Source organism: Clytia hemisphaerica, unplaced genomic scaffold (assembly GCF_902728285.1).
Source record: "Clytia hemisphaerica strain Z4C2 unplaced genomic scaffold, Clytia hemisphaerica genome assembly, whole genome shotgun sequence".
In the NCBI taxonomy this organism is placed as follows: Eukaryota; Metazoa; Cnidaria; class Hydrozoa; order Leptothecata; family Clytiidae; genus Clytia; species Clytia hemisphaerica.
The window spans coordinates 236,233-249,864 of record NW_027103970.1 but is presented as its reverse complement, the minus strand read 5'-3'; the positions used below and the strand labels follow the sequence as shown (position 1 = coordinate 249,864).

The following is a 13,632-nucleotide window of genomic DNA, read 5'->3' as shown; positions in this document are numbered from 1 at the left end:
GTTCATCATTGTTCATTTTCTCAATTATCAATGCGTGCAGCTCAGGATATTCAAGGTTGGTTTGATGAGAAAATAGCAGTAGTTTTGAAGCTTCGACACTTCCTGTTTTCCCATCTGCAAATTGACATGTTTTATGATGCCTCCACATTTCAGAAGTTGTTATAAAAGCAAAACAAAATTGACAAGGGACATAATCAGTTATACGAACAACGTCCTCAGGCTGTGGCCTTCTCCAGAGAATAAGTTCACCACCCTCTTTGAGAACAACCAAGTTTCTGGTGTAATCACCTTTGAACCGCATCAAGTCTAGTTGTCGTCTTCTTTCTGGTCCTTCTTTTGGTAGACTTTTTACCATTTCTTCGTCACTATGTTTGAGCTGTATATGCCTGGCGATTTTTAAGTCAGGCTTATTACAAAACAAACAATAATGTTACTTATCATATATGCGTTCGCCCTTGTTAGTCTTCTGTGTCCTTGGAATTACAACTATAAAAGAAAAGAGATTTGTGTACAAATCGCCCGAGGCAAGAAATTGTTTATTTAAGAAACATGTCCCCTGCCTCTGTTATGCATAAGAAATAAACAAGAAGATAGTAAATAACATAGTTGCCAGGGATTATTAAAGATGCCAATTTTATCCGCGGTCTCTGATTGGTTAATTTTTTATTGTATGATTTGATAAACAAAAGTGATGACGTAAAACAGAACTATTGTTTCAAGTAGTAGCACAAGTCTTAAATTGTTTTTAAAAGTTAATGGTAATTTTATTTTATGTAAATGATATTTTTGTGAAGAGAGTATGGATCTCCAGACAAGAACTTGGTTAGGTTTTGGGTTCATTAACACTAGCTTCTTGTAGTCATTTTAGTTGAGTAAAAGGACTACAACGCCTCCTATGACTTGACTCAGCAACAGAAAGTTGATTGTTTTAGAAAGTTGAAAACTAGCCACCAGCAATTAGTTTTTAAAAATATTTACAACCGCCAGGTTACTCGTAACCCCCGTATATTAGCCAGGAAGCCACCTATGCTTTTTTGATAGACTGGGTAACGTGATAAGTTTCCCTGACCAACCTTAACAAGAGGTTAGTGGATTTCAGTTGCTTTACCAGTTGATTTATGATGTAATCAATTTCTTTCAAAACTGGGTTACGAAAGTTTTGAAATCGAGTGTCGAAGGGTGCTAGTTTTCTCTTGCTGCCATCTGAACTTTAAAGAGCAAAGTTCAGCCACAGTAGGCTCTATTAGAGACTGGAGAATGCATGTATAGTTTCAATATGAATAATTTTTAAAACTTACTTTCTGGCTCATTCTCTTTATCATCTGCAAATGAGAATACTTCTTCCTGGTTTGGTTTTATCTTATTTCTAGTTGTAGATTTCATTTTGGGTGGGCAGCTGGATGAAGATTCAGGCAGTTCATCTAAAAACAAATCAAAGTATTGAGTACAAGAAAGAATTGAAAAAGATAAAGACATCAAATGCTCTCCTCTCTAGTACAAGTCTGTTTTAAAAAATGACATTCTGTGCAGATCTGTACAGCACACCAAAAACGGTGGTTAAGAATGGACAAAGAACATTAACTTTGAAGGGCTATTTTGATGAGCAAAATACCAAGTAATTGGTTAACCAAAGCTGAGCATTAATTTCCCTATTATTCAGGTACGGGGAGATGAAAAAGTGTTTCCCTAATTTCCTTATTAAAGACCCCCCATTTTCAAAAATTGTTTTTGCCCACTGGTCCTGGTAAACTGAATTTTTTCCAGTCTTAGATAACACATTTAAATATACTGGTTAGAGGATTTTTGAGTTCATTTGTCCCTTTCAATGGTTAAAACAGCCTTTTATTTCAATTCATCAAGTGTTATTGTGAAGATTCATTAATGAAATTTAGTACATTTCACTTAGATCTTCTCGTAAAGCTACTTTACCCCTTCTTTATTTGACCAAAGATTTATAATAGAATTTTGATAAGCTTCTTATAAAACGGTGAAAAGCAAGGTACTATTGATCGAATTTTTCATGAATTTTGCACACCAATAGAGATATTCAACAAAACTTTTGGTTTGAAAGAACACTAAAAATATGATAAAGATCATCACCTTGGGTGTTACCTAATTCATTTCATAGTTTTCGAGAACCATTAGCCATGATTTGGCAAATTTTACATGACATCACACTTAATTTTTTTGCAAAATTTTGATAGAAACAGACGCACGTAATCAATCTACGTTTTTGAACCAAATTTGAGTAAATTATGATTACTAGATCTCGATAGATACGAGTTTTAAGATTTGCTACGTCATAAAACGTCATTACGGCGACGTCAAATATAAATGTAAATGTAAATTCAATAAATAAATCAAGAGATGTACGGTTTTCAAGGCATAATTTTAAGTGTGATGTCATGAAAAATGACGTCATTTGCCAAATTATGGCTAATAACTCTCGATAACTATGAAAATCAAAATTAGGTAACACCCACGGTGATAATCCTTACCCCAAACCAAATCCAAACCAAAAGTTTTGTTGAATATTTCTCAGCTATTGGTGAGAATAGCATTTATGGAAATTTTCACGTGTAGGAAAACAGTACCCTCATTTTAGATTGAAATATCCCTAAGCCATTCAGTCATTGCATGTCAAGGTTTAAATATGATAAATTTTGAGATCTTCACTTTATAATGGGATAAAATAGTTTTGGTGGCATGTAGTGGAATGGTGGTTTTAACAAGGCTTAAGTATAAAAACTTCTGGTGTCATCATAGAGTTTCTTATAGAAAGCATGTTTTTCACATCTAATAACTCAACTTGAAACATTGACATATTTTTAAGCTCTCCTAGGAAAACTTATAATTCCATTTTGGGATTTGAGTTGTTGTACCTTAACGAACAAGGTAATGTCATTAACGCGGACATAGTAGAACATAAAATATCTGAGTTGTTTATCCAGAGTTCTTTTATTTATTCTTAATTTGACACTTTGTTCAAAACTCTTTTTGCAATGTTGAGAATAAGCGCTCTATTTCTTCCCTTAGAAAGAGGGGGGGTTCACACTATGAACTTTAGTCAAGACAGATGTTTTCCATTAAATCAATAAGCCATTTCTTTCTGAGTTGTAGTCGTAAAATTTTAGGACTTAGTGGCAGCGAACAAGTTTAAGGACAGGTCTTAACAATTGAACTTACTTCTTGATTCAGGATCTACAGTATTCTTCTTCTTTTTCGAAGCAACATCTTTGGGTTTTGCTTCTTCATCGTTAGTGCCATCAGATGATCCATCAGATGATTCTGATAAAGGCGAGGGAAGAAAGTTCCTATCATTTTCATCATCATCCTTGACAGAATCCATCTCCTGGAGTAAATAAAATACAGGGATAATTTAATTTATTGGTAGTTAAAAAGCTACCGTGATTGCGTGAAATGACCTTTTTATGAGGTGCAAATGCATGAATTTTTGAAAAAATTATGTGAATGTATGAAATTGGATTATTTCCCAGATGATGGAATTTTCATGCACAAATTGCAAAATTTAGCAAGATTGTGTCAAGGAGCTATAATAAAAAGGGAAGGAAAAACAACTCACTTGCTTGCGGCGTTTTTCTTTGATGCAATCTGTGTTTCCTCCCCTGACTTATTTGTGCCCCAAGTTTGCAACCAACAAAAAATTATTTCAACAAGGATTTTCCCGACAATTCATTAATAAAATTTCAAATTGATTCATCTCTCTTTAAATTCTTTTTGCAGACATTTAGCCATCCCATTGGCTAATATTTTTAGCAATTTGTTTCAAATAAAAACATTTTTGAAGGCATGGATTCAAGATGGAGTCGAGTCAAATCTCCCAAAGACTTTGATTCAGTGGTAATGGGAGAATGCCTATATCTTTTTTAGAGGACTTAAAATGAAAACCCTGATTGATATGTTATTGGAAAAGAATTTTTCTTTAAGTCATGAAGGGAAATATTTTTTTCTTAAGGTTTTTTACATTCGAATTCTCCTCTTTCTCAAGAAGGTCTGTCATATTTGTTTTGGATCTTCACATGTTTTCTCGTAGAAGTTTTTTTCTCTCGCACTTGTAGTGATTTTATAAAAAAAATTCAATTTTGACTAAGATTACCATATAGTTACCAGATTACGATAATTAATAAAATATCTATAAGCTATCAATCAAAACAACGCTGTTCTTTAAATGATTTGTGAATAGGCGCGCTTTTAACACATGACTTTTACAGCTGGTGCGTGTCAAAAATTTTTGAAGGAATACAACCACCTGCTGAAATATCACAGATACATCTGCCCTATATATGTGGACAGCAAGAGAACTGTCTTTCCTTCTATTTTTATTATAGTTCCTTGATTTTCTTAATTTCAGAAAAATTTGTGCAAACTTAATAGTGACTGGGAGGTCTTAATTATCCCATTATACCAGATGAACACAAAGCAATGAACTTTAAAACCCTTCAATAAATAGGCCAACTGTAAGTTCAATTGCTTTAGAAAGAGACAAGGAGAGCTTTAGACGTTTAGACATATTATTAAGAAAATCTTTCAGTAGGGCTAGAATTCATTAGACTTAAAACAAACAGATCAAAAAAAGCTCAACCAGACCGATACTAACTAATTTATAGGACCTCCCTAAAGGTATAAAGAACAAATAGAAAATTGAAATCTAACTTACAGTATTAGTATCCATTATACTTGGAAAATCGCCATGAAGGCCAGAGTCATTTGTGATAGAGCGTGTCTGAAAAGTTAGAAAGAAAAATCAATTTCCTTTGCTTGTGACTTATATTTGGTTTTGAAAATTTCTTCCCTTAAAAAGGTTATAAATACTTTTTCTGAGAAGCAGTAGCAAAATTCCTACAAAGTTTTAGATATTTTTCTTTTCTTGTGCTATTTTGAAAAATATAGCAAATCATGAAAAATCAATACACTGCTTAAAAATAAATATACTTAGGTATGTCCTGCAAAGATGTTTACTTAAAAGTATTGGACAATGGTAAGTAATATCTTCATTATATGACGTCAAGGAGATCAGACGTCAAATACTTTTTTGGAAGAGCTTTAGTAAAAATACAACAAAATCTACAAAAATTCTCAAAAATCTATGAAATCTCAGTATTTTTTACTAAAATAAGCTCACCAAAACCAACTCAATCACATCATCAACCTCAAAATAACCAAAATGGAAGAGGACACGCCGAGTGACATCTCCTCGATCGATTTATCAGAATCAGTCACCGTACCAAGCTGTTCACCGACAAACTGTCTCATCACCGAAGAAACCAATACTCTACAATGCTCCGTCGTAAAATGCTCTCGCCATGTGCACTTCAAGTGCTCGCAACTCCCTGCGTACCAAGTGCAAGCTCATCTAAATAGCCAGAGAAATAAAACAACTCGCTCCACAGCAAAGTCTACTTTCATCTGTTTCAACGGTGTGGAAGTATCCAAAGATATAGTCTTACTATGTCAGGGAAAAGAAGAAGAACTGAAGAAATCTATTGAACAGAAAGATAAAGAGTTAAATCATTGGAAAGTTAAATATAACACACAAAGAACAAACAAAGTCGAAGAACACACCGTCAAAGCTCTTGACAAGAAGATTCAAGAGCAATTTAAAACTTTTGGGGAGATAATTAAATCTTCAATTCTAGAAGAAATCCAGTCATCCTTGACCAAGGTTGAGGATCAAGTAACCAAAGCCAACACGTCCTACGCTGACGCAACTAAAATTACGTCTCAAGTAACAACAAGCGGTTTAAAGTCCATTATAAAAGAGGCTCGCTACGAAGAGATAAAAGAAAAAAAAGACCATGACCAGCAGCAAAGAAATGTCGTCATCCATGGAGTTGCTGAATGGACTGGTGAAGATAAAAACGACTGTGATAAAAGGTATATTGAAAGCCTCATCAAGACGGTAAAAATTCCACCTCCAACTATAAAGTACGTATCGAGAATCGGTACCGAGGAAACCAACAAAAAGAGACCAATAAAACTTGTCCTTGGTTCAGAAAAAGAAAAGTTGTCCCTCCTTCACAGCCTATCAGCCCTCAAAGGAAATGGCGACTATAAAGGAATAAGCATTACGGAAGACCTAACTCGAACTGAAAGAGCAGTTCTAAAGGAATGGCTGGATAAAGCAAATAATCTGAACCTAGACGATACTGAATGGGTACATCGCGTTCGGGGAAACTCAAAAAACGGTTACGGCCTCAGGAAGTTTCGTCGAAGAGAAAACCAACATTAACACCCTACACAACGAACCTTAAAGAAATACCAAGAAAAAACACAAACATAAAAATCAGCAGCAAACCAATGAAAACGACAAATACAGTACAGACAACGATGAATCCAACAACAAAGAAAAAGGTGACAGTGAAAGGTATTGCTTGACAAACCAACGGAAAAGTCTTATGAATTCGAAGAAAAGACTCTAAGAAAAATGTATTAATAACGTCGCAAATGTCATCATAGGACATCTTAATATCAACTCGATAAGATACAAATTTGAAGGTCTCAAATTAGTTATCAAAGATAACGTAGACATTTTTTTGGTATCTGAAACTAAGATTGACGAATCATTCCCTGAAAATCATTTCATTATTGAAAACTACTCACGTCCATATCGCTTGGACAGGGACAAACAGGGAGGTCTTCTACTCTACGTACGTCAGGGCATTCCTTCTAAACTCGTATTAAAAGACAAGAATTATGAAGCTATATTCATCGAGGTCAATCTGAAGAAGCAAAAATGGCTACTGGGTTGCTCTTATAATCCGCATGTAGACAATATAAATTCACATTTAGAGCTTTTTACAAAATAGCCTTGATTCTATAGGAGATCATGACCGACTTTTACTATGGGGGATTTCAATTGTGAAATCGACCAAACATAAAAATGCCTGAGTTTCTTTGCTAGCAGGGCGCTTTCTAGCTTGATAATGAAACCTACGTGCTTCAAAAAACGCAGAAATCCTAAATGCATTGATCTTGATGCTAACAAATTACCAAAGAAGTTTCAGGGCTCTTCCTCTGTATCTAATAGCCTATCGGACTTTCACAACATCACAATAAGCGTCTTAAAAAACCACTTTTGAAAAGTGTCCACCTAAAGCCATTAAATATAGATGCTACAAAAATCTTAACGAAGATCTTTTCAAAATCATTTAACACCAAGTACTAGAGTCGAATCGCAACTTGAACATAAAATGAAAAGTGTAGTAAATCTTCTAAACGCTGAAGCACCGATAAAAACTAAATAACTAAGAGGTAATGATAAACCTTTCATGACAAAATCACTACGAAAGGCCATGATGCATCGATCTCGACTTAATAACATTAAACGAAAAGACCCCTCTAACACCAACAAATATAATTACAACCAACAGCGAAACCGATGCTTATATCTCCTGAGAAACACTAAACGAAGATCTCTGGATGAAAAGCAAGTCACTGACAATAAAAGATTTTGGAAAACTGTGCGCCCTTTTTTCTCTAATAAAGGACCAATAAGTGAGAAAATAACCTTAGTCGAAAATGATGAACTGATTAAAGATGATAAAGAAATTGGAAAAATGTTTAATGAGTTCTTCATAAATATCACTGAAAAATTAGATCTCAAAGAACCACCAACAGAACCAGTGAACTTTCTGATAATATTCTTCAAAATGAAATAATGCTTTTTAGAAACCACCCTAGTATACTCAAAATAAAAGAAAAGGTATCAAACAAAGAAAACTCCTTCAAGTTTAGAAACACCACCGAAGACGAAGTAGAGAAGATAATTAGTAACCTTAAGACAAATAAGTCTCAAGCGGAAAATGATATACCAGCGAAAATAATTAAAAAATACTCTCACTTATTTGCAAGCTGCTTCTCTATAAGCATAAATGACTCCTTCAGCTCAGGTATTTTTCCCAACATTTACATTGTCATAATCTATTAATCATATCTATTTTATTCTGCAATTTTCAGGGGAACATCAAGTGACAAACGACGAGCAGCTTTCCGTGCATCTTTTTCTCAACTTGCAGAAGTCCGCTCTCTTCTTGCCAAACCCATCCCTTTTGTCGCCATGACGGCAACTGCAATGAGAAGAACAAGGGATTTTATAATTGCCAATTTACAAATGTATCAGCCAAAACTATATATTCGCAGTCCTGGAAAGCAAAACATTACATACACACTACACACAGTTAATCACAAAAATGTTGATAAAATTTTCCAACCCCTTATTGAAGAACTGAGAATTCATAAATATGATTGTGAGCGAGTGGTTATTTTTTCAAATGGTGATAATGTTGTTGATATCTTTGGTTCTTTTGACTATATACTTCGGGAAGAATATCCAATGTACGAGACAAGACCCTACGCAATGTACCATTCTACCACAGAGGAACCAATCAAACAACACATTGTTGAATCCTTTCAAGACCCTAATGGAACCATTAGAATTTTAATGGCAACAATAGCCTTTGGTATGGGTATTGATTGCAAAAATTTGCATCATGTTATTCATTTTGGTCCACCTGCTGATCTGGATTCTTATTTTCAAGAATCTGGTAGAGCAGGTCGGGATGGCAAGCAAAGTGTTGCCTTACTTTTACGCTACCCAAAAAGTTTTATTCGAAATTCTTCGGAAACAATAAAGGAATACTGTTTGTTAGAAGACAAATGTCGTCGACAAATGTTATTGAAACTTTATGACTCTTCTGAAAAAATTCCCGAGATCACGCCACAACACAACTGCTGCGACTTTTGCTATCAGTCATGTGACTGTGGTGATTGTCCCTTACCCAAACACTTTATTGATGTGGATGAGATTAAGCCAATTATTGATGTTGATGAAGAAGTGGTAGTTGAAGAAGACACTGAATGTTTTGAGAAAGAGGACAGTGGTAACGAAATTGACTCAGATGAGTGAGTGAATCTATTTGAATTACTCACTTTTTTAATTAGCCTGGAGATTCATGATATGATTTCTTATTCTATATACTAATGGCGAAATATATAACATGGTATGGGCTGAGAGTTTGAATTTCCCAGATCCAAATAACGGTTGAAAGCATAGCCAATCAAATTTTGTTATTCTTTTACTGGTCACACTTTCAAAATTTGGTTTTTATTTTATTGAGTGAGGGCAGCGCTTAAATTCGAATTTCCCACTGTAAATTTTTAAGGCAGAAATCTGCCTCACAGGTCATACCCGTCCTGTATACATCAGATTATAAAAATACAGGACGGTTCTCCTGTCTATTTTTTAATAAGAATAATGTACTTTGACTGAGGGTCAATATTCTTAAGAAATTGCTAATTATTTTTATTATTTCAGAATCAACTTAAAAATAATTTTCCCTTTTTTGTTGTTTGGGTTAACATGAGAATGCTATTCAAGCTATTCAAAGAGACTAATATGCCCTTGAGGAATAGTTTTCTGCTAATTTAAAAAGTATAATTTTTATTGTCTTCAATCATCCAAAGTCTATCACCTTGGCAAGAGATCTATGAGGTCTTCAGTATTCTATTTATTTTACTCTGTAAGGAAAGAGTTTAGTTTTCCATAATTTTTATCAAGTTTTATTATTTGTCTGTACTGTACAAGTATTATGTTTACTTTTTTATATTTTTGAGATAATATTATAAACTAAAATTACAAGAGTTATTTTTCACCATCCAATTCAAAAATTGCATTTATTTTTATTTGTTTTCTTACCTTATTCAATAAAGAAATAAAGTTCCTTCATAATTTTTGTAGCGAATTTCAAAATTCTGTCTACCTTAAAGGGAGAACTTTTGGCAAGAATTTAATTTTGCGGATGGACTAAATAGTTTTTTCAGACAGAATTCAATTTTGCGGATGGCCGAGAAAGTTAATTTTGAAAGGGATTTAATTCGGTGGATACTGGCCAAATCTGCAAATTTTTCTTTCCATCAAAGGTATTTTAAATCTAAATTCCAAAATTCTGACCAATTTTTAGCTCAATTCCACTTTTTCAGATAAAAAAATGCACAATTTTTCTTTACTTTTAATGGCTTCTAAGCTAGGAGAAAAATCTGATGCTAAAAAGAGATTTGAATGCACCACTGACATAATTTTGTGTTTCGAAGTTGAGTTTTGGTGATTTAAAAATCACACTAAAACCTGATACAGGCTTTGACCCCTGATGTCTCTCAATGTTTTCCAATCAACAATCTTAAAACCACACAAAAAATGCTAGACTTTGGTATTATAATAAAGATGAAAATGCAGGATATTCAGTCATAAAAAGATGAATAATGTTGATTGTCGAGAAGACCTGGCTATCAGGCATGTATTTGCCAGTACATTTCCGAAATATGTGAAACAATGTTTTATGTCAGTGTGCATCAAATTCAGTCTTGTAGAAACAGATTTATTTATAGAACGATTCCTTATATATCTTAATTACAGATTTTTTTTTTTCAACAACGAATTAAAAAGTAGAGGATTTAGATAAACTTTTCCAGAAAAATATTGTTCATTGGGGTGCAGTATATTATCATTTTTCTAATAAACCCTGTAAACTAAGTAACAAAGCATAAAATTTGAAAACTCAAATATATTCTGAATGTCTATCATATAATCGAGCGTTACATTTCTATGGTTACTTGAACGTGTAAAAAATACAATATAAAACTTTTTTCTACAATAAAAAGTGTAAAATGTATAGAGAAATAAACTTTTTTCAAATTACGAACATCCTAAAGTAAAAACCCTGAAAAAAAAACTGAAAACAAAACTTCGTTCATTGATGAAATTCGGTTGTAGCCCTTTAAGAGACAATCTATATAAACTAAAAAAAAAACCTATTTCAATGGTCTAAATTGTTCTAATTGATAGCAACAGATTTTCAAAAATATTTGATAAACAACTAAGAATAAATTTGTTTACTTTTGTAAATATTCATTCATGTTTGATTTTCTGTTTTTCTTTAAACATTTTCTCTCTAAAACAAATTTGAAGATATAAGAAAAGAAAGAAAGGAGATTTTTACCGCAAGAAAGTTTCCATAGGTGTGAAAATCTGCTAAAGCTGGTATATAACCTTCATATCTCTTCCATGTTTCATTGGAATCTTTGTGCTCCAGCTGCACTTGCTGGGCTCGTTCTACAGTTTTCAAATCTCCTATGAAGAATGTCTTTAGCTGGTGACTGGTGTCATGACCAGGGACAAATTGATGGGCGTGTTTCAAGATTTCGTCCATGCCTTCATGTGACGTTTCATCATGATCCAATATACCAAGAGGATACTGATAAAAATTTTATTAGAAAAATTGTAGCTTCATACTTTTTATGATAAATTGCTCTTTTCTATCAAGTTTAAGAACAGATACGAGATTATTTAAAAAACTGCAATAGGATTTGTAATATAGAGGAAGAAGAATATAGTTGGCCTGTAAACTTTTTTACCAGAAAGTTGACAAAACCTGGACTAAATGCATGATTTAGTGGTCGTGTATTCTATGTAAGAATGTTTTATGAGTTTGTCAACATGTGCATCAGCCCAAGAAAATACTTTGACATAACGCGCAAGATCTCTAGAGATTAAAAATTTTATGTCTTCCGATAGCTGCTTCATATCATCATCATTTGGTAGGTAATAGTCCAAGTTTATATCTTCTTCCTTAGTTGGTAGCTTGGCAGGAATACCATAAAGGTGATGTGGGGTCGGCACTCTGTTCAGAACAGCCATGGCGTTAAACATGTTGAGCATCGTGCTTTGATGAGTCCTTGTTGTGCTTCTGCAGTTGATCTTTCTGTTCAAGTTATCACCTAAAAATCTTGGTTAAATAAGCCTTCTAATTCCTAAAACCAAACAATAATAATGTCTTACTTTTATCTAAAGGTTCCGTAGCTAAGTAAGAAAGAAATAAAATCAAGCCTTTTTTTCAAAATCTTGCACCACTTGTGTCATTTTTATAAAAACATTTGTACCTCAAATCTACATCTTGACCAAGTTTCTTCACATAATTCCTTCTTAAATTTGTGGTTTACTATTTCTAAATAAGTAAGGAATGTATTTCTTACCTACATACATAAACTTGGTTTCACAAAAACGATCCATATCGAGCTGTTTTGGTATCAAGATGACTTTTTCAACTTTCTCACTTTGATCTACTTGCCAATCATCATAAACCATCAAATATTCATGATCAGTATCATCAATGACATCATCAGAAGGTCCAGAAGATTCTTGTGAGAATTCAACTGATTCTAGATCATCAAGAAAACTACAGTCTGGATCTTAAAAAAAAGAGTATTTCATGAAGATGTTAACAATTACTAAATACATTTAAAAATCAAATTTCTTTGGCCAGGATCATCATTGCTCAAAAATTTTAAAATTTCTTCAAATAAGAAAATCTTGATCACATAGGGGGGAGCATACAACATTTGGTATTGCGGAAATCAACCTTTGGAATCATTGTCAGAATATCGGAAATAAAACAATTTTTTTTTCAATATTTCTGAATTCTAGAACTGGTTTGGTATCGGACATAACTCCATTTTTACTTTGGAATTTTGGTGACAAGGGGCCAATTTTTTATAATTTTGGAATTCATGGTAGAAAACCTATTTCATGGTAAAATTTAAGAAATTTAGGTAAAATTTTAACAGAACAGCAAAATAAATTGATATCAAAATTGAGAAAATGTTTTTCTGGAATTTCAGAAGTGGCAGCATATATTCTTCAGTATTTCTGAAACAAGAAATGTACGCCTCCACCACATACTTACCAAAGGAAATATTCATTTTTGACATCTCATCACTAACAACAGGAATTTCATCCTCAACCTTATCAACATTATTTTTCATTAAAAGAAGTTGTTCAAGATCAATTTCAGCTTGATGAGTCCATTCATTGACTTTTTCAAGAAATGTTTTTCCAAGACTTAATTGTGCAGATATAACAGAGTTGTACGATACTGATAGAGAAAGGCTGACAAGGCGACTGATACAGAGTTTTTCTGCCTGTCCTTGTTTCAAAATCAAACCAATTATGCTAGGCAACATGTTGCAGTTGTGACATCTTGTGTGTAGCAGTGTGTTGATAGATGTCATGATGGGTGGAATTATTGCATTAACAGTTTTGACTTTATTCCTACTAATTCTTGGATTAGTACCAAAGGCGTTGAACAATGCCATAGATAATGGTGATTTGTCAAGCATTTCTTTGTGTTGAGAAACAAACGAAAATTTCCTGATATTAGAGTTTGGAATTGTTGTATTGAATAGCCTAGATTCTGTTAATAGCTTTGCTTCTTTTGAGATTTTTCTTAAAACATGGTTGATGAGAGTCTGTCTCACTTCCTTTGTTTCAGAAGAAAGAATTTTATGGAGAACATTGGGACTTTTCTCCAACAGAATAGACTTAACTATTTTCAGTTTACTTTTGTCAACTTTGTAAACTTCTTCCTCTTCATTATCTTTAAGGGTAACCTGTAGATGTCAAAAGGATTGATAAAATTCAAAAACAATAATTTTAAATCCTAAAATTCCCAACATCCAAGAATAAAATTATACAATTAACCTAGATAGTACTGAGAGCTTTGAAAAAATGCAAATTTATTCCATACAGTGGTGGTTTCTTTTGAAACAATTGCTTACTGT

General features: G+C 33.2%; 2 protein-coding genes across 2 annotated transcripts; one reads left to right on the top strand and one right to left on the bottom strand.

Moving 5' to 3' along the window:
- Positions 1–430: 430 nt before the first annotated feature.
- On the bottom strand, positions 431–4,021 carry LOC136810587 (serine-rich 25 kDa antigen protein-like). The gene is made up of 4 exons (XM_067067147.1): positions 3,986–4,021; positions 3,187–3,352; positions 1,299–1,421; positions 431–486 (listed from the first exon to the last, which is right to left on the bottom strand). Exons 1-4 carry the CDS (start codon positions 4,019–4,021, stop codon positions 431–433), a joined length of 381 nt encoding a protein of 126 aa, XP_066923248.1.
- A 3,295-nt stretch (positions 4,022–7,316) lies between these two features.
- LOC136810586 (ATP-dependent helicase wrn-1-like) lies at positions 7,317–8,926 on the top strand. Its single transcript, XM_067067146.1, has 2 exons — positions 7,317–7,447; positions 7,978–8,926. The coding sequence occupies exons 1-2, from the start codon at positions 7,317–7,319 to the stop codon at positions 8,924–8,926; spliced, it is 1,080 nt and encodes a 359-aa protein (XP_066923247.1).
- Positions 8,927–13,632: the final 4,706 nt, after the last annotated feature.

Excerpts from the sequence above, each read along its gene's own strand:
- LOC136810587 (XM_067067147.1), bottom strand. The coding sequence starts at position 4,021 with ATGACAGACCTTCTTGAGAAAGAGGAGAATTCGAAT. Across the intron at positions 3,353-3,985 it reads AGAAAGAGGAGAATTCGAAT|GAGATGGATTCTGTCAAGGA; the intron begins GTAAAAAACCTT and ends TATTTACTCCAG. Across the intron at positions 487-1,298 it reads TAAAGAGAATGAGCCAGAAA|TTGTAATTCCAAGGACACAG; the intron begins GTAAGTTTTAAA and ends TTTCTTTTATAG.
- LOC136810586 (XM_067067146.1), top strand. The coding sequence starts at position 7,317 with ATGCATCGATCTCGACTTAATAACATTAAACGAAAAGACCCCTCTAAC. Across the intron at positions 7,448-7,977 it reads CGAAGATCTCTGGATGAAAA|GGGAACATCAAGTGACAAAC; the intron begins GCAAGTCACTGA and ends TGCAATTTTCAG.